General features: G+C 30.7%; 6 protein-coding genes across 6 annotated transcripts; 3 read left to right on the top strand and 3 right to left on the bottom strand.

Moving 5' to 3' along the window:
- Positions 1 to 159: 159 nt before the first annotated feature.
- Positions 160 to 5,328, top strand: Chro.80070 (hypothetical protein). Its single annotated transcript, XM_662060.1, has 1 exon — positions 160 to 5,328. The coding sequence occupies one exon, from the start codon at positions 160 to 162 to the stop codon at positions 5,326 to 5,328; it is 5,169 nt and encodes a 1,722-aa protein (XP_667152.1).
- Positions 5,329 to 7,426: 2,098 nt separating this feature from the next.
- Positions 7,427 to 7,891, top strand: Chro.80072. Its single annotated transcript, XM_662061.1, has 1 exon — positions 7,427 to 7,891. The coding sequence occupies one exon, from the start codon at positions 7,427 to 7,429 to the stop codon at positions 7,889 to 7,891; it is 465 nt and encodes a 154-aa protein (XP_667153.1).
- A 172-nt stretch (positions 7,892 to 8,063) lies between these two features.
- Chro.80073 (26S proteasome regulatory subunit S2 (RPN1)) lies at positions 8,064 to 11,180 on the bottom strand. Its single annotated transcript, XM_662062.1, has 1 exon — positions 8,064 to 11,180. The coding sequence occupies one exon, from the start codon at positions 11,178 to 11,180 to the stop codon at positions 8,064 to 8,066; it is 3,117 nt and encodes a 1,038-aa protein (XP_667154.1).
- A 1,394-nt stretch (positions 11,181 to 12,574) lies between these two features.
- On the bottom strand, positions 12,575 to 13,552 carry Chro.80074 (aminopeptidase). Its single annotated transcript, XM_662063.1, has 1 exon — positions 12,575 to 13,552. The coding sequence occupies one exon, from the start codon at positions 13,550 to 13,552 to the stop codon at positions 12,575 to 12,577; it is 978 nt and encodes a 325-aa protein (XP_667155.1).
- An 879-nt stretch (positions 13,553 to 14,431) lies between these two features.
- On the top strand, positions 14,432 to 15,688 carry Chro.80075 (hydrolase, alpha/beta fold family). The annotated part of the gene is made up of 1 exon (XM_662064.1): positions 14,432 to 15,688. The coding sequence occupies one exon, from the start codon at positions 14,432 to 14,434 to the stop codon at positions 15,686 to 15,688; it is 1,257 nt and encodes a 418-aa protein (XP_667156.1).
- A 662-nt stretch (positions 15,689 to 16,350) lies between these two features.
- On the bottom strand, positions 16,351 to 18,915 carry Chro.80076 (replication factor C subunit 1). Its single annotated transcript, XM_662065.1, has 1 exon — positions 16,351 to 18,915. The coding sequence occupies one exon, from the start codon at positions 18,913 to 18,915 to the stop codon at positions 16,351 to 16,353; it is 2,565 nt and encodes an 854-aa protein (XP_667157.1).
- Positions 18,916 to 19,340: the final 425 nt, after the last annotated feature.

Raw genomic sequence — 19,340 nt, forward strand, 5'->3', positions numbered from 1 at the left:
ATTATCGATGATTTTGGTCAAACTTTAGGAATTGATTATAGAAATGATCCAGATTTGGGTTCTGGATTACTTTTTCTACCTGAAACTCTTAATGTTAATGATAATACAAGATTACCATTTAGCAAATTATCTCACAATAATGTTCATAACAATACTTCAATGATTCCTAATTCTATTCAGTTTACTGACTTCAAACACCAACATATTCATCATTATCAGCACCAACATCAGCAGCATCTTATGGACGTGCCATATTTTAACATTCAACTAGGCAGTGAAAGTATCCATATTTTCCAAAAATATCGTCGAGAAGTACATTATTTGATGTGTTGTTTATCCTTAATCACTTTAAGAGGATCATCTGAGTTTATATTACTCTCGATTTCTGCTTGGGGAAGTTTATGTAATTCATTAAGAATTTCATCTTCATGTAGTTCATATCTTGAAGATCTTTTAATGATCACCAATCATACTATATTTAAGCCTTTAGAAGAATGCTTTCAAAAAATTAGAAACCAAAGAGAAAACGTTTCTGATAAATTTGCAGATATTGATGAAATTGGTCGTGTTGGAATACAAAGGTACTTTGTTTGGTCAATCGTCCAATTAGGAGAATTTCCTGATGAGCTTTATAACTTTGAAGATCATTCAGATTCATATTTTCCAAAATTCTCACATAAGAAGTCGAATCATTTGAAAATTAGAGAATCTGTCAGAGATGCTGTTAGAAATGCAATATTCTTCCCAGAATCTCCCAATATTGCAAATCCTGGCTTTGATGATAATGATAATAATAATATTAACAATATAAATTATCATCTTTCAACAAATTCAAGTGGTATTATTAAATATATATTGCCTTTCTATTCTTTCCAAATGTTCCTTAAAGATATATATCTTCATTTAAATGGATTTAATCTTGTTAGTTATATTGGAACTGGACAAATCAAAATTAAAAGATCTATACTAAATACTAATAATATACAGATTAAAAGCTTTATTGTACGTTTAGAATCCATTTTACATGCATTTAGTGCAATTATTAAGAAGGGATTAACATCTTTCCCTTTAAGACCTAATGCAACCAGAATAACTGAAAAGATGGGTAGTGATGATCTTAATAGGAGAATGTATAACAATGAAGATGAAATTAGGAGTTTATTAGAAATGGTCAATGCTTCCTTAAAAATTGATGATGAAGATGTAATTAATAGAGAACTTAATAATCGTGAATTAGTTCTTGGAAATGAAAATGACTATTTTGAACAAACTCGAATTCTTTTTGATGCTGTTATGCTTAAAATCTTCAAAGTAACTGGCGAATTTGAAGGTCTTATGGATATTTACCTTAGAAATTGTCATCAGAGATTAGCAGACCAAAGAATTATGATTGATGATGGAGTTAGAGTTTATGAGAGATTATTCAGACAATTATTATGTACTTTAATTACTCTACTTGGAGTTAGCTCAGTTTGGTTTAATGATAAATCCATTTTAGTTACTTTAAAAGGTCTTAAATATATTTTTAGATCACTACAACTTATTCAAGAAGATCATTTCTTCCCATTGGCTTTAGAACAAGATCATGTTGGAGCCTTAGCCTTGTTAAAGCTTTCTCAAAACAAGACATGTTTTGAAAATGAAATCTTGGATTATATGGTTGTCAAATGCATGGATTCATTCTCTAGACTATTCTCTGATTCTAAACAACAAGTTGAAATTCCCTCAATGACTTTTGAAAGCTATCTAATTCTATTAACTTCACTTGGAATTTGTATTTCACATATCATTTCTGACGTTGATAAAGATCATCTATCATTCTATTCTTGTACTAATTCACCAAAATCCATTTCAGCAACAACTTCTTCATCAGTTTCAGCTTCAAATGTTGGTAATAACAAAGAACATCTTCATCTATTTAAAAAACTTCAAAAATGGAAGAAGTATACTGGAATGGTCTTGGAGAAATACTTGTATCTATTAGATAGATTAATTGAGATCTATAATGTCAAGATTATGGATCAAGATTCTTTCAAGAATATGGATGGTAATAATGGTAACTGTAATCATAACAAAAATAAGATACCAGTAACTGATGATGAAATTTGTCAAATTTATAATTTATTATTAGTGACTTACATGTTATTTTGTGGACTTGAAGCATTCTTTTCTTCAATATTTCCATGTAAGTATAGGCCGTATAGTTATGTAATACTTACAATAGGAGCAGAGAAATTTTCTCATTTGAATATTTTGGAATATAGCAAGAGATTATTCGAGTCGGAGAGTAATTTAAAATCTTCTATTGCTGCTAAGATTTTAAAGGGTGCTTCTAATTACATTTTGGGGTTATTTTCAAAGGAATTTTATTCAAGGATAAGAATTATTTTACGTTTATCATGTGCTATTTCACCAAGTTGGTTACAAGTACTTTATCATCCATATACTTGTATAATATCTTGCATACTCCAATTACCATTTTTGAGTATGAATAATATAAATGGTGAGGGGGGAGGCTCAGATCTTCTTCTTGGGTTGTATAGATATATTGGTTATGATGAGTTCCAATTTCTTTCAATGGACACTCCTTTTGGCAATCTACGTGGTTGCGTTGGTGTAATGGGTGGTCATATTATTACTAATAGTAGTGGTAATAGTAATAACAGCAACTTGAATATGAGTATTAGCAGCAGTAGTGGTGGTAGTACCAGCATAAATATTATTAATAATAATAATAATATTAGTAACAGTGGTAATAGTCATAATAACAGTAATAATAATAATATTAACATTAAAAATAACAATAATAATATTAATAACAATACTATTAATAATAACAATAATAGCGGAATTGGGATAGGAGGAATAATAGCAGGAATTACTGCTAATAATGGCGTTATGATTCCTAATATCCAGAGAGGTAGAGATTTGGGGAGTAAATGTAATTGTTGTTTTAATGGGGAAAATGAGGGTTTTGGTTCCAATGGGATAATAAAGAAAGGGTTACATCCTATAATAACTTTGATCTACAAATTATTACTATTTAATAGGGGGTTAAATGTTGATGCAATTTCGATTACGAAACTGCTACAATCTAACTTTCGGGGTTTGGGAAACTTTAGTGTTGGTGGAAGTGTGATAACTGGAGGGACAGGAGCGGGAGTAGGAGTGGGAACGGGAATAGAGGTCGGTCTAAGTGGATGGTCACCATCATCATCATCCACTTTGGGTTTTGTTAGTAATGGTGGAAATAACCAGAAATATCTTAAGGACGTGTTTAATATGTTAAAAGGGGACTTAATGTTTTACAGGGGTGATGGGGGGAATTGTCATAATGGTGACAATCATAATGATGATAATAATAATAATGCTTTTTCAAAAGTATGTATTTGCAATTATGTTCCAAATATTTTTTTACCATTGTCAGTAATGATGTTAAGGGTACCATATTTTACACTAAAAGGGAAGCAGAAATTTTTGGACCCAATATTGTCATTTATTAACTCCTTTAAAACATTTAATGTGCATCCAATCATCCAGTTTTTGAGTTATTACTCTGTTAGTGTTTCTACTTTAACTAGCATAAATAGAGATGATTATAAACTACAAGATTCAACGGGTTATTTTAGATATTTTAAGAAAGATTCTGGGTTACAAGATGTAAATAAACTAGACACCTTTTGTATGTATGTGAATCAGATGAGTAATTTAGATGGTAATCTCCGAATGAATAATAGCAGAATTGATGATCATTGTTCTTGCTTGGAGTACCATGATGGCGTTTGTTTAACTTTACTATTATTGTTACAGAATTTGACAAATTTATCAGTAACTAATGATAACTGTTATCCTGGACAAGGGGGAGGTAATACTGGGATGGGAATTTTAGGTGGATGTAATGGAGCTTATAACGTGAATACAAGCTTCATTAAGATCGTTGGTACTCCGATACGAGCGAATTTGGAAGTATTTATAGAATATGTAATATCAAGATGTATAGTTACATTATTAATATGTATAGGAGCACAAAATTGTAATATAAAGAGAAGAGTAGAAAAGGAGAGGATTATGAATTACTATAATAATAATAATAATAATCCTATAGAGATGAATTTAAATGATTATAATACTTACAATGAGGGTTCAAATGGGGCATTATCATCAATTAAATCAATATTCAATGAAAATAACAACAGCAGTAGAAGGATATTTAATCAAGGAGGACCAGTAGTAGATAGAGGAATGATAATTACTACTCCAGGATCCGAAACAATACAAAATATTGGAATAAATGGAGGAGGTATAAGCATGAATGGAACAGGATCATATTCTATGTTATGCGGTAATAATGGTAATAATAGTAATAATAATAATATGAATATGAACAATGTGAATAACAATAGTATGAGCTTTTCAGGGGAAAGTATTTATGATATGGAACCCGATCAGATTAAAGATGAGTTGAAACAAAATGAGATTAATGAAAGGTTTATACCACAAAAACTACTTTCAAATCAAAGGTGGGTAGTAATTACAATAAAATATTTACTAGGAACAGAATTTACAAGTAGGATTAATAAACAACAAATTGAGAGATTATTTACAAGCTCAGTTTGGGGTGTAGAGTTGACAACAACCATTTTATTGGCAATTTTGGAATCATATTGTGATTCTGAATCCTTTTCAATACTTTCCGATATTTTGATTTTAATTAGACAATTACTTAACAAGAAACGTTTCAGGAATCTTTTAGAAGCTTCATTCTGTAGACTTCCAATAAGAATGTTAATTCATTCAGCAAATATTTCAACTCATTATCCGATGTTACATTTCCCATTAACAAATGGTATAAAAATGAACGATTATTTCTTAAGAAGGGATTTTGAGAAGAATTTAACAAAAAATCATGGAAGTAATTATCACCAGAAATCAAAGAGTTCTTTGATTGCTTGTACAGTTCGACAGTTCGTCTATAGACTATTAGAGGAGAATTTCTTTTTAAATTCGAACATGATGGATATGGGTTTTTCTCATAATGGGAATAATGGAAATGGTAATATGAATATTTTTGATTTCAATAGTGGTAATTTTGGTAAGTATATTGTGAATAATGAAGAGTTTTCCCACATGCACGAGGATATGTCATTTGGCGGGAATGTGAATTATAAACTTCCATATATATTAAAGTCTTCATTTACATCAGATGTAATAAAAGATTTTATTCAACAGATTGTGAGCGTTTCAGTGTCTCAAACGAACAAGACAAAGTTCAGGCAGATTTTGAAAGAATTTTGCGTAAAATCAGTGTGCAAGAGAATGGATGAATAAATGTGAGCGCAACCTAAGATAGGTTTGTATGCATGTGATAATTTTGTATAAGGGCGTAAATTAGTGAATGATATTATATATATTTGTATATATATGTATATGTGCTTATATGTTATAAATATTTATATATAATAATTACGATGTTGTAACCATATTACAAAATGAATACAAATACGCTTGTATGCAATACTTTATTTTGGGCTTGCCTTTTTTTTCCTATTTCAATGTTTTTTTTGCAAGGCAATATCTTCTTTTTGATTCAATAGTGTTTTCTTTTTTTTTTTCTTGTAACATTTTGAATAGTGGGATACTTTGGAAAGAAAGATAACTTGAAAAAGGGGGGAAGTGTGAACGGTTTTAATATAAAAAATAATATTGAATACAAATCATGGAGAGATGGTGAGAATATTACAAAGCTAATATGTTTCATTAATTAATTTGATAAAAATTGAAATGGTCTTGTGGGTTTGAGTTTTTGATTACTAATTATTTAAATGAGGGTTTTTTTTAAAAAAAAAAAAATGAAAGAAATGGATTTATTAATAATTTGAGATTAGGTAAAGAAATAATTTAAAAAAAAATGATTTAAAGAAATGATGATTTTGTTTTCTTTAATATTATTACTCTCAATAATAACTAAGTTCGGGCCTTAACAACAAATACAGAAGAAATAAGGCGGCAACTCTGGCGCTCATAATGCTTCCAGAACTTTAATATAGCCAAGAAGGTCTAACAATTCCAAGCAAGAAAGTCAATGTTTGGTTGGATTATGGGTAATTGGGGTATTTAAAAAAAGATGTATTTGAAATATGATTTTGGGGGATCCTGGGGACTTTTTTTTTTTTTTTAGATGATACATATTAATGGACAAGGTAATTCTTCACAAGTAAGAGTTAAAGCTCTTGTGAAAGAAAAAATTTAGGCTAACAATCGAAGGAGAGGGAATTATTGATCATTACATTCAATATTTATTTTTTAGCTTGCTTAGTATTTAAATTTGTTGAAAAAAAAGAAAAAAAAATCATTTGTCATTGGGGTTTATATTGGATTGCTATTAATAAATATTGGAATGCTGGTTTTTCTAACATTTCGATATGTATTACCGATGTTCAATGATTATTTGTATTTATTAAAATAATGAACAAATGTTTATGAATGCACTCGAATATATCATTTTCAATTTAAGATAATAAGAGGCAATTATAATCATTTTTTTCCTCAAGTTTCTTGATGAAATGATGATTAATATATTGTGGGGGAGGAAAGTAGAGTTGTTCTTCTCGAGTAAAGTTTTAGATTGTGAATTAGGTGGGCAGATGGCGTGAGAGTTATGAGATATGGATGAGTTTGAGTGGGTTTTGGGTACAGGATGGTGGCGAGTGTGTTGAAGGAGGATTAGGAGGGGGGAGAATAGAGAAATTAGAGTGAAAGGAATTTAAGGAGTTAAACTTAGAGATTAGCAATATGTATATTTGTTAGGATTTATTGCGGATGTTTTTTTGAGAAAATTTAGTTTGGTATGAATGAGTGAAATAGAAACCTGTGCAATTTCACTTGATTTTGTGAAATATCGTTTTTCATTGGAATTGAAAGGTAATCTTGTGATTCAGTTATAACTCTAAAATTTTAGTCAATTTTCTAGAGTTAGTAAAATATCGTCATAGGATTATGTTGTTTCAAATTGTACATAATCTGAATTAAATTTGTTAGTTTGTTTGTGTCATGTTGAAATATGCAGTGGCGCCACTAACTAATTTTGTTAATTGTATTAGAAGTATTTTAATTGAAAAAAAAAGAAATTAAGAAAAAATGAAGATAACAAAAAAGAGTATATTACTTTATATACCGAATTTGATAGGTAAGTTTTATTGTAAATCATTTATAAATATGAGAAAATATTAATAGCCTTGACTTAAATTGTAAACTTTATAATAAAGGGTATTTAAGAATATTATTGGGATTGACACCACTAATTATTAGTACCGAGTATTACTATATCTCAATAATTTTCTATGGAATAAGTCAGATTTTAGATGCATTTGATGGATATTTTGCGAGATTATTATCTCAAGAAACAAAATTTGGAGCCATATTAGATATGATTACAGATAGATGCAGCACAGTAATAATAATAATATTAGCAATCACATTAAATAAGAGCTACACATTTTTGATGATAATATTTTTGATAGGAGATATTTCTGGTCATTGGCTATACATGATTTCAAGTATTTCATCAGGAGGAAGTTCACATAAAAGTATTAAAGAAGAAATGTGGCCGATTTTAAAATTATATTATTCAAAAAAACCATTATTGTTTACATTACATGCATGTAATGAAGCTTTATGGTTAATTTTATATGGCCAGGGATGTATTTACGATAAAGCTGCAAACCTAAAACAATTAAATCAAATTGATAAAAAATTCATTCTAGTAACATCATATTCTCTCTACATAATTCTGCCACTTGCCTTGATCAAAAATATAATAAATTTTGTTCATTTATTTTATGGTTGTAATATCATTTTGGAAACTGATGTTAAAGAAAGAATGAAAAATTAATGCACACAAAAGGCGGGTTGTAGTAAAATGTCAATTTATTTTTAAATTTTCTAGTATCGCTAATATTTGTTTTTTAGTTACTAATCTTAAAACGCCTACCTTTGCTCTAATATTCTCCAAACTCTTCTTTTGTATGAATTGAATAGAGGCATACAACGCATAATATCTACTTTTACTTATCACTAGCGTTTGCCCCGCTATTGTCAGCCTCTGGATTTCGCTCCAGAATTACAATATCCTCAATAGCACTACAAGCTGGAACAAATTCATCAGTTGCTAACTCTGCTCTCTCATTAAACCCAAGAAGAACTGGAGTGTTGTGTGTCTGGAATCCTGTAATCTTTCTTGGATTCCCTGCTTGCCCTACAGTGTCTACCATCTGCCCCACACGTACCAGAGTTTGGATTGGCACCAATGACGTGTCGACTGTGACAACATGTCTGGGAGTAATAGCAGGAACAATTGAGAGTAAGAGATAATGATAATTACCAAAAAGAATGGTTCTGGATCTTAGAGCAAGATGGAGAGTTGTGATGATGGAAACCAGACTTATTGGATTTAAAAGAAGTTTGTTTGCGTGGCAAGGATTCACTGTTACGAGACCTTTACCCATATATAGAAAACCTTGAGCAATTCTGACTGCATAAAGAGCATGCTTATCTTTTCCATAATACGAGGCCAACTGTCTCAGTAAGTTGGCAGTTCTAGAGTTATTTGTCCCTGCTGAAATTAATCCAAGAGCAAAAATTGCATTAAGAGCAACATCTGGATCGGAATCGTGGGTTAGTTTGGAAATTGTGTCTATCAACACTGGTTTAGGATTTCCAATTGAAAGGGCAGCCAAACTTATTGGAACAGCTCTTCTAATAAAAATTGATGAGTATTGAAGGACATTGTCAAGTGCTCTAAATGCCATTTCAGTTCCAATTTCTTCTCCAAGACTTATTAATGCCATATTTAATACGCATACTAATACTGAAATATCTGATTCATCATCATCCATTTGATCTTCATCCTCAGGTAGCTTCTTTCCTCCTTTAGCAAGGGTTTCCTCAACAAGAACTCTCTGCATTTCTTGGATCTTAAGTACATCTCCTGATCCTGTGTATGCACACCCAACCACAGTTTGTCTGCAGTGAGCTCCTATCGGATGAGTTATCGCAGAAAGAGCTTCCAAAGTTGTTTCACAAGCCTCTCGTTTTCCCAAAAAGAGTAATCCTAGACATAATCCATAAAGGATACTTAAAGGATCATCTAAGAAGGAATTACTTTCAAGTTGTGAATCTCCCGTAGATTTCTTTTTATCTTCGCCACTATTAGATGAGTCTCCATCTTCCATACTTGCACTAGTGAGCCCAATTGTCAGAAGAAGGTCCAAAACAGCTTCAATAATACTCTGATTTCCTGATCCTGAGAATATTAGTCCTAATGATAAAGCAGAAATAGCTGAACATTCTAAGCTTGAGAAAGGATCCATCAGGATTGGAATTAGTAATTCCAAGATATCTTCTCGGCAGGTGCCAATATATGAATAACCAAGGCCTAAAATAGCACCCATTCTAATAGTATAGTTTGGAACAGCCGTTTTGATTATTGAAATCTTATTATCATTTGAGCCATTTGTTGATTCACCAACTATTTCCATCTTTACATCATCCCCTCCATCTTTACTACCGCTAGTAGCTATCTCTTGGATTGGTTCATCTCCAGAATTGATATATTCAGATAAAAGAGCAAAAGAAGGATCACAGTCGTTCTTGATTCTGATAGAAATTAATCCAAAAGCTATTAGAGCACCAGCTTTAATAAATGGATCATCACTCCATTGAAACTTGTCAATGTTAGCCAAACCTTCATCAATATTCCAAAAATTAATCACTCCCAAGGAGGCACTTACTGCCATCTTTCCAGAATCCTTATTCTTATAGAGCCAGGATGAATCATCCTCTCCAATTAGTTTATCCTTACAAAATCCAACATTTACTAAGGCATTCACATATGTGGATGCTAAATTCTGTTTTGCTGTATCCAAAACCATCATTGATCGACTAGAATACCTACCATTATTTTCCAGGTGGGTCTTGTAAATTTCCTCAGGAGTTTTTGGCTCAAGAACCTCCAATTCTTTTGCTAAGAATAAATAAAATTTGCTGAGATATTCATTGGAAAAGATACCTTCAATTATGGATAACTCAGATTCTCCATAGATCTTACAGAAATCCCTGCTAACTAAATGAGCTTTAAGCTCCTCTAAGTCTATATTACTTGAGAATTTAGCAAGTTGGAAGAAGATTTGCTTCAAAATACTCAATCCTGAGACTCTGAAAGTGTTTGATGAGCTTGAGATATTAGAATCATTGGCCTCATTCTTAACTTTGTCCTTCTTTGATTCATATGACATTATATCATCTATTACAGAAAATACTTTCTCTTTACAATTTTGACCATCCAATTTAAGAGCTATAGAAACAGCCCAAGAGTGCTTTTCAAAGCTTAAAAGTAGTTCAAAGCAAAGTTTCAGATATAAATCATGTTCTTCTGCTGATATAGCATATTGAGAAAGTTGTTGTAAGTATAATACGATCCTTTCCATTTGTTCAATATCGATTTTAGCTAGATATTCCAATAATGTCTCCATTTGCTCGACTTCACAGAGCAGATCAATAGCTTCCAGTTCACAGTGCTTCTCAATCTGATAAGGTACCATAATCTTAACCAGTTCAAGTAGATCAGAAACATCTGCTTCTTGATCTGAGACTCCTGATAAGTCTTGGTTTGTTTGTCTTTCTGAATATTCTAATGTAATTTCTCCTACAATATTTCTGACATACTCTTGACCCCAGTCTAATATTCCTTTCTTGTTTCCAGAAAGTAATCTATACTTTAAAGCCCTTTTCTCTTTCATATCCCCCAAAGTAGTTGATAAAACCGAAATAATCTCACAAGTAAGTTCAGAAAGTTGACCTTTATTGGAAACCTGGGAATCACAAAATTCTTTCAGAGTTTCATAATGTATACCTAAGAACTTTAAAGCCTTTGGAACAGATATCATTCCACTAGTAGATGTCTTTATTAAGCTCGAAAGGGATTCTAAGCTGGACTTAGAAACCTCAAACTCGGACTTTTCTGATACAACTTTCTCAACTAATTCATCTATTTCCTCTTTCAAAACTTTATCTTCCTCTGTTAAATCCATCATATCTACATTTGGAATTGATTCTACCTCTTTTAATCCCTCCTTCTTACCAGAATCCTCATTTTTGGACAAATTTTCTTTGTTTGACGTCATATTACTTTGAATTCTCTCTTCCTAACTCTTCTAATTATCTTATATTCCAATTCCCTCTCTCAAACCATTTCCTTGTTACTTTGTTTTTTTATTATTTTTATTTTTATGGGAAAAAACGCTTTGCCTCTCAAAGCCTAAGCCAAGCTATTCACCCGCCCCACAGTTTTTTAATTTATTTTCTTATTTTTACCCTGCAATCTACTTACTCAAAAATTTATGTATTATTAAAATTTTCAATGTGTGCGTGCTTAACAACCTCAAACTCTAATATTATTGCCTCCAAATGAATATCTAAACTGATAATATCCTGGTTTTTTTTAATAATATTAGACCTCTTATTATCCTTCCCTTTTTTACCTGTATTTATTTTTTACCCTGGCAATTATTACAAAAATATTTGGCGCCGGAACGTGGCGCTGATTTTTAAGCGGGTTGTGAGTATTTAAAATTATTTAGTTGATATTAAACGAGGAGGAAAATATTGGTAAAAGATAAATTGTTATAGTAGGAGGAGTTAAAGAAGGAGAAAGTTATTGTTAAGAATTTAAGCAAAAAAAGATAAGGCACTGAAGTTTATAATTAGCTTTTCTGTGTGTGTGTGATATAATTAACAAAATTTTTTGTTTTTTTGCAATCTTACAATAAGGCAAGAGTTACATTGGAAATAGGTTATTATAGTATAGAAATAAGTGAATTGATTTATTACATTTTTGTTGTTACACAATGGATGAAGTTATTGTTCCAAGAAGTTTTAGATTACTTGATGAATTAGAGAGAGGTCAGAAAGGACAAGCTACTGATGGAGTATCATGGGGTCTGGACCAACATGATGATATTACATTAAGTACCTGGGCGTGTACTATTTTTGGTCCTCCAAATGTAAGTTTATATAAATTGTTATTTATTTACTTAATTTCTTGACTATTATTTAATTAGACTACTTTTGAAAATAGAATATACTCACTAACTGTTTCTTGTGGTCCAAATTATCCTGATGAAGCTCCTATTGTCAAATTCAACACAAAGATTTCTCTTGGATGTGTGGATGGGCATGGATTTGTTAGCCCAAGTTTTGCTGTACTAAAGCAGTGGCAAAGGAATTTTTATATTGAGAATGTTTTAATAGCGTTAAGACATGAAATGGCCTCCAATTCTAATCGAAGATTAGCTCAACCTCCCGAAGGTACTTTTTATGATGATTGATCTCATGCAGCCAAAGCTACTATATGAAGTGATGAAAGGGAAAATTAATATCATTTAGGGTATACTAAAAATTTGCTTTCCTAATATGTTATACTGCGAGCTATAAATAAAAAAAAAAGGTCTTGGAATGAAGAATCCTATAATCTTATTATCTTTAATGAACTTTTTTTCTATTAATAACTTAATCCTCTCTATTTTTGTTGAATCTCATCCTGAATTATAATAGATTCTACGGCTAAACCTATTTTAGAGTATTCGGATTCAGAGTTAGAATGGAAATATTTAACTATATCACCAACAATATTACGACCCTCCTCTAAAAGCTGATGTTTACAGTTCTGATAGATGATCGCCCTTGTTTTTGGCATCATCTTTTTAAGCTTTGGAATTAATAAATCAGCAGGAACCATATCATCATACAGACCCAAAAAAAAGCATACTCCAGTAATTCCTCTTAATGAAATATATTTATCCATAAATACTTTAAGAGCTTGTTCATTTTCCCAAAAATCAAAACCTGTTACCACTCTACCAAAAGTTGATCGTAATTGTCTACCATAATATCTGTGCCTTAAATACCTCAAATTTACAATTTCGGGATCAATTTTTTCAGGATCATAGTAATCTTCTAATATATTATCTCTACTCTTTAATAAATATAATGGAAGTGAATTTTCAAAAAATCTGAAAACTCCTGGAAAATTTTTTAAAACCAATTTTTGTATTCCTGAGAGTGGCCTGCAAAAACAAGCTGGACATAAAGAAGCTACCTTAAGTACTTTCTCTGGATGGGCCCCTGCATAACATAAAGTCATTAAACCTCCCATGGAAATCCCAACTAAATATAATAATAACTTTTCCAAACCCAAATTTATTAACACTGTATCTACTTGTTTAATAAAATCATCAGTTGTCAATTTTCCAAAATAGTTCCAAGAAGAAAGTCCATGTCCAGGCATATCTATTCTCAGTACTGCCAAGCCCGACTTTAAACATTCAGTCTCTAACTGCTTGAAAGAAGAAATTGAGCTTAGTAAACCATGAAAGCATATTACCAAAGGACCTTTATATGCTGCCTTCTCAATATTTGGGAACGATAATGCATAGTTTATTCTTCCATTTGGGCCTTCTGTGAATTTCCCCTCTTCAAATCTATATTTAGATTCCATTTCCTTTTTACAAATGTTCTAAATTAATGGTTTATTTAATATAATTCCAGGTTCTATTTTACAATTGTCTTAAATCTAAACTATATATTGCTAGAGTGATTAATTAATCCAGAATATACTGCTATATGAATATAATTCCACCTAACTATTGCCACGTAATTCATCAAAAAAAAAATGGCTAAATGTTAATTTATTTTTATTCTTTTACAAAGAATTGTGCATGTGCCCGCCAAATTGACTTATTTGTCATTTAATTTCGATTGGTACTAATAATATGAAAATGTGAAGACGAATTTTTTTAAATAAAAAAAATTACTTGATTAGTGATCAATTATAAAAAAGAATATGTTTGAATTCTTTAAAACATATTGTTATCCTATTGTTACATATTTCTATAAAGTTGATTTGCTTTCAACATACTGATAAGGAAGAAATAAAACAGAATATCCTTATACTACTTGTTTTTCTACTATTTTCCTTTTTTCCTACCTTACAGCCTATTTCAGTTTAAGTAGATATACCGGAGTCTTCATACCAAGAATTGATTTCAAGAAAGTAAATAATTACATAACAAGCAATCAATTTAAAATTAAAAAAAAAAGATTAAAGTCAAACAATCTCTTCTATCTTATTATTTTATCTTTTTTTAAAGTATTTACCGTCTTATAATTAATTAAGACTCACCCCACTATAAGAATCGGGGAAAAAACAGATGGCGCCAAAATTTAGGCGCTGGATCGAATTATAGAGGACAATTAAGGTAAATAAGAAATATCAAAGGTAAAGTCAAATATAATAAAAAAATCAATACATTTTTAGAAGTTAAATTAATAGAAAAAAAAGGGGCAAAATAATTTAATAACTTTTAGTAATAGCAATATGTGGTTATTTAAATATATATTTGCAATCTTAAGTTTTGCTTATGTAGGTATCTTCAAAGTTTATGGAGAAGAGCAAAAGGTCATTCCTGACCACTTTTACTTTGAAGAAGGTTCTAAAATCCAATTATCACGTGGAATAGTTAATTATCAATTACATAAAGAAAATGATGATGGACCTATTTCTGTATGTCTTCATTGTTTTATGGGTACAATTTCAGATTGTTCAAGTATTTCAAAGAATTTAGCTAAGAATGGTTATAGAACTTTAAGATTTGATTTTTATGGGCATGGTTTGTCTCAATATAAAAATTTTGGGCAATATTCTGTGGATGATTATGTTGACCAAACAATGGAATTACTTGAGAAATTGGGTCTTTACAATATAACTGCTATTTCTGAAGAAGAGTTACATTCAAGCAGTTTCACACCAAAGTTGCATGTAATAGGTACATCTTTGGGTGGATTTGTAGCAATGAGAATTGCTCAGAGATTTCCAAAACATATTGGCAAATTGGTTTTAGATGCTCCTCCTGGTTTATTAAAGAAGAAAGTTGCGCCTTATTTACAATATTCAATCATTAACTATCCATTACAACTTTTTGCCAATATATACTCACCAGTTTGGGGTTGTTATCAATTTATGGATCCTCCATCCGAGAATCTTTCTTCTCCAAAGCTTGATTTTAGAGCAAAGCACTATTGTAAACAAATACTTTTAACATCTCTACAACTATTTTTGGGAATTAATTTATGGAATAATCAACAAATTTATCAAGAATTTAGTAAAGTCGATGTACCAACTCTTTTTTTCTGGGGAGCTGAAGATAGATTATGTCCACTTTCTTCAGCAATTACTATTCTAAATGAATATTTACCAAACACAAAGATTATTGTTTATGAGAATTGTAAGCATAGATGCTCTAAATATTGTAAAGAACAATTTGTTGAAGATGTTATTAAATACTTTAAGAATGAATTAGATCAAGAACTTGTCTCAATGTCACAATATTACAATTCAGTACATGATATGGTTCATTCTTCAGAAAAGAGATCACTTCCATCAATTAGAGGTACCAAAACGGATACTTTATTAGAGCCTAACTCAATATCTGAAGATACATGTTCAACAAGTACATCTGGTAGTCAAGAGATTGCAGTTCAGTTAGCATCCTCAACTGAAGATAATACCGAGACTGGGAGTTCTATGAGTGGTTCGGGAAATTTTAATGATGATTTTTGTAAAACTAAGAATTAGATAAAGATGAGTTAAAAAAAAAAAAAAAGAAATTACCAATGTCTATCAAAATTTTAATTAGAAAGCTTCTTGCTATGAAAATAGGATGTTACTCCATAAATATATTAGAATGAGTGAGAATTGGATGGCACTCCTGGGAGTCCTAAATGTTAGCCTCTAACCAGGCATACTTAAATCGGCGTACTTCATTAAATAGAAGGATTTCCCAATGCTGGAGATAAAACAATTACAGTTGAAGGAGTTAAATTATTAAAGTTCTCAGAAACCAAAACTCCTTAACTGTTTCAGTAGGAGATAACATTCTATTCTTCTATATATTTGATTCAACCAAATTTTACTAGAATTGAAGTATTTTCTAATAAATATTTCTGTTTAACTTAAAAATATATTAATTGAAACTAGATAATATGCGAGCGAAAACTTTTACTTCTTAAAAAAACAGAATAAAAGTTCTTATGTTCTCTTGAAAATTTCTATTAATTATATTTTTTCATAAACTCTCCAAGAATTTGTAAATTTCTGCATGCATGAATACATGCACTAATTTCTGGAAATACCGCTTTTTTATAAATGACAATTATTACGTGTATGTTTAAAAAACAAGGAAAAATTAATTAAACATTATTTACAGAATACTAGAGTAGCATATAAATTAAATATTGCTATTTATTTCTTTTCTTAGTTTCTTTAGTTTGTCTACCTAAAGCTTTGCTTTTTTTGACTTTAATTAGTGAGCCAAGGTCATTGGACGCTTTAGATTTGCTTTTTGAAGATTTAGAAGAGTCTTCATCTTGGTCATTATCATCGTCATTTTCATCAAATTCATCCTCGCCTCCATCATCTCGATCTTCACCTCCTTTTCTTGAGAGTTCATCAAAGTCTTCAGATTTGTTATTTTTTTTGGACTGAATAGAAAATTTGACTGCATGAGTAGTAGAATTGATCATTCTAGTCATAGTAGTTTTAGTTTTGCTATCAACTTTGTCGTAGGTTCTGACTTGGTTTTTAAGCATTAAAGATGAGATATGTTCAATTAGATGATTTCTATTGAGACAATATTCATCCATGAATGAAATACTCATTTGAATAGCATCTTTTGTATCCATCTTACTATCAAGTAAAGGAGTTGTGGCCTTAAAATAAATTAAATCAAGATATCCAGAAAGTCTTAGTCCTTTTGATGAAGGACAGTTTCCTTTTCTTCCAACAGTAATAATAGCCATAAGTTCACTTAAAAGTCTCTTATTTTTATTAGTTGTAGAGTTCTTTCCAAGCCATTTTGGGAATTCAGGTCTAGCTAAAAATGAATTTGTAGAGCAAAGTCCTGGAGCAACTGCACAATTCACTGCAATTTCAGAAAGTAAGCTCCATTCATTGTCAGTTCTGAGTTTGGCATTAAATACATCAGCTTCAACAAATAAGTTTGCAGATTCGAGAACGCTTTCAATCATTTGAGGAGTTACAGTCATTTGCTGGTTAGAGGATCCTGATCCAAATCCGCCTCCACTTTTTACAGATAATGCTGAAATGTAATTCTCTTCAAGTAAAAGAGGCATTAAATCAAAGTCTATAAAAAATATTTCCAGCTTATCATTTATTGAAAGATGTGACGATTCACTAGTTGTTAAGAGTTTTTTTGTTGCTGAGAATACATCTAAAGTAACCTGAACATCTTTTAAGTGACCTGAGATTTCTGTTTTAACATCAGAAAAGCGAACATTTATATTTGATAAAGATAATAGCTGTAATTCGTTGAGTATTTGTCTTAAATCATTACCAACTGATTCACAAAGTAGCTCAATTGCATTTGGTTCAATTTTCATTCCTTCTTTATTTGCAATTTCTTGCATTCTTTTTATGATTTGAACTTTCGATGGACGACTAAATCTTAAATCATAACATTTTGGAGCCAAATTACGTACTTTCTCACTCATTCTATCATTACATATACATATTATTGGCCACCTAGTCCTCTGAATTAGCCTTCCAAGAGCTGCTGCTCCTCCTCGATCACTTCCACCTAAGCCATCCATCTCATCCATTATCAATAACATATTAGTATTTAGGCCACCTTCTTCGCCAAATTGGCTACTAGATGAAGATTTTCTAGCAAAAGTTGATAGAGAAAACCCACCAACAGCACTTTCCGATAGATTTTCAATTACTTCTTTTGTTCTATCATCACTTGCATTCATTTCTATTGGGATATATCCACACTTCTTCGCAATTAAAGTAGCTACTGTAGACTTTCCTATGCCAGGAGGGCCACTTAATAAAGCCGCTCTAGCATTGATATTTTCAACTTGAGGAAATCTACTACCTGGTGAAAATGAGGCTTTAGGAGGGGCTTTTTTCTTACCCTCGATTACTACTGATTTCCAATCAGAAAGCCAAGTTTGTAATTTCTTAATCACTTCTCCATTACCCAATACTTGGTCAAGTGATTCTGGTTTGTGTCTATCTGTCCATAAAGAACTATTTCCATCAAAATTACTATTATTCATATTTCCTTCATTTATTTTAATTCCGCTTTCAAACACTCCATGAGATTTCCGGTTTGGAGATTGACTATCATATTTTGCTTCTTTTTGTTTATAATTTGTATAAATCTCAATAAACTCATCCTCACTTAGAATTTTGACACCTTTTGATTTGGCATTACGATATTTGCTGCCTTCCTCAATTGATCTTCCATCTTCCAAAGAGTTGCCTGCTATTAAGTATGAGGTTCTACCACTTACAGCTGAGGTCAACTTTCCTCCTAATATCTTTACAAAATCTTCTATTTCTTGTCTAGAATTACTATTAAAAGTACCGGTAACGACTATACTCATCCCGTTAAAAGGACCTATCAATTCTTCGTCATTTTGAGAATTAGAGCTAATTTTATCTGTTTTTGTATTTAAGTTTGATTTTGATGATGACGATTTACTTCTTTTAGGTGAACTTTCTTTTTCAGCTTTGACTTTTACATCCTTTTTTCTTCTACTTACAGGGCTTTTCAAATCTTCTTCTTCATCCTCATCACTGCTCATTACTTTGTGTAATCTAGATCTCTTTGAAGTTTTTTTCAATTTTATTTCATTATCTTTAGTGTCAATATCACTATTTACATTTACTTTATTTTTCTCATCTTTGTTTATTTGAATATTTGAATCCACTTTTTTATTATCTTGCAACTTCTTTTTCTTACAGCTTGAAAAGTAATCCTCCAATGTTAACTCCATGACTATAGACTCTTCAGCTAGATTTAAAAGAAAAACTTTATTTATTCTTTGCTGAATTCTTTAAATCTTATTTTTCAATCATTATGGTACCCCACTTTCATGTTTGCCGGCAGTATACCTGTTTTTGATTATTTGTTAAAATATTTGAAATTATTCAAAAATTAATTTTTTTTTTTCTTATTTTATTCCAATTCAAAACTTTGCGATTACTTAGAATGAATTATTTTTTTTGACTTTATTATAAATCCTTGAAAAATCTTATTGAAAGAAAAAAAGTCTTGTTCTTCCTCTCTTGTTAACTATTTAAATAATCTAATCTTGTTATTTATCTCTTTTGCCATTTCTAATTCTCTTATTATTATTTGGAAATAGCATTAAATTGATTTAACTTCTTTGTCTAATAATATATTAATAATTAAATATTG

Source organism: Cryptosporidium hominis (genome assembly GCF_000006425.1).
Source record: "Cryptosporidium hominis TU502 chromosome 8 CHRO018022, whole genome shotgun sequence".
Taxonomy (NCBI): domain Eukaryota; phylum Apicomplexa; class Conoidasida; order Eucoccidiorida; family Cryptosporidiidae; genus Cryptosporidium; species Cryptosporidium hominis.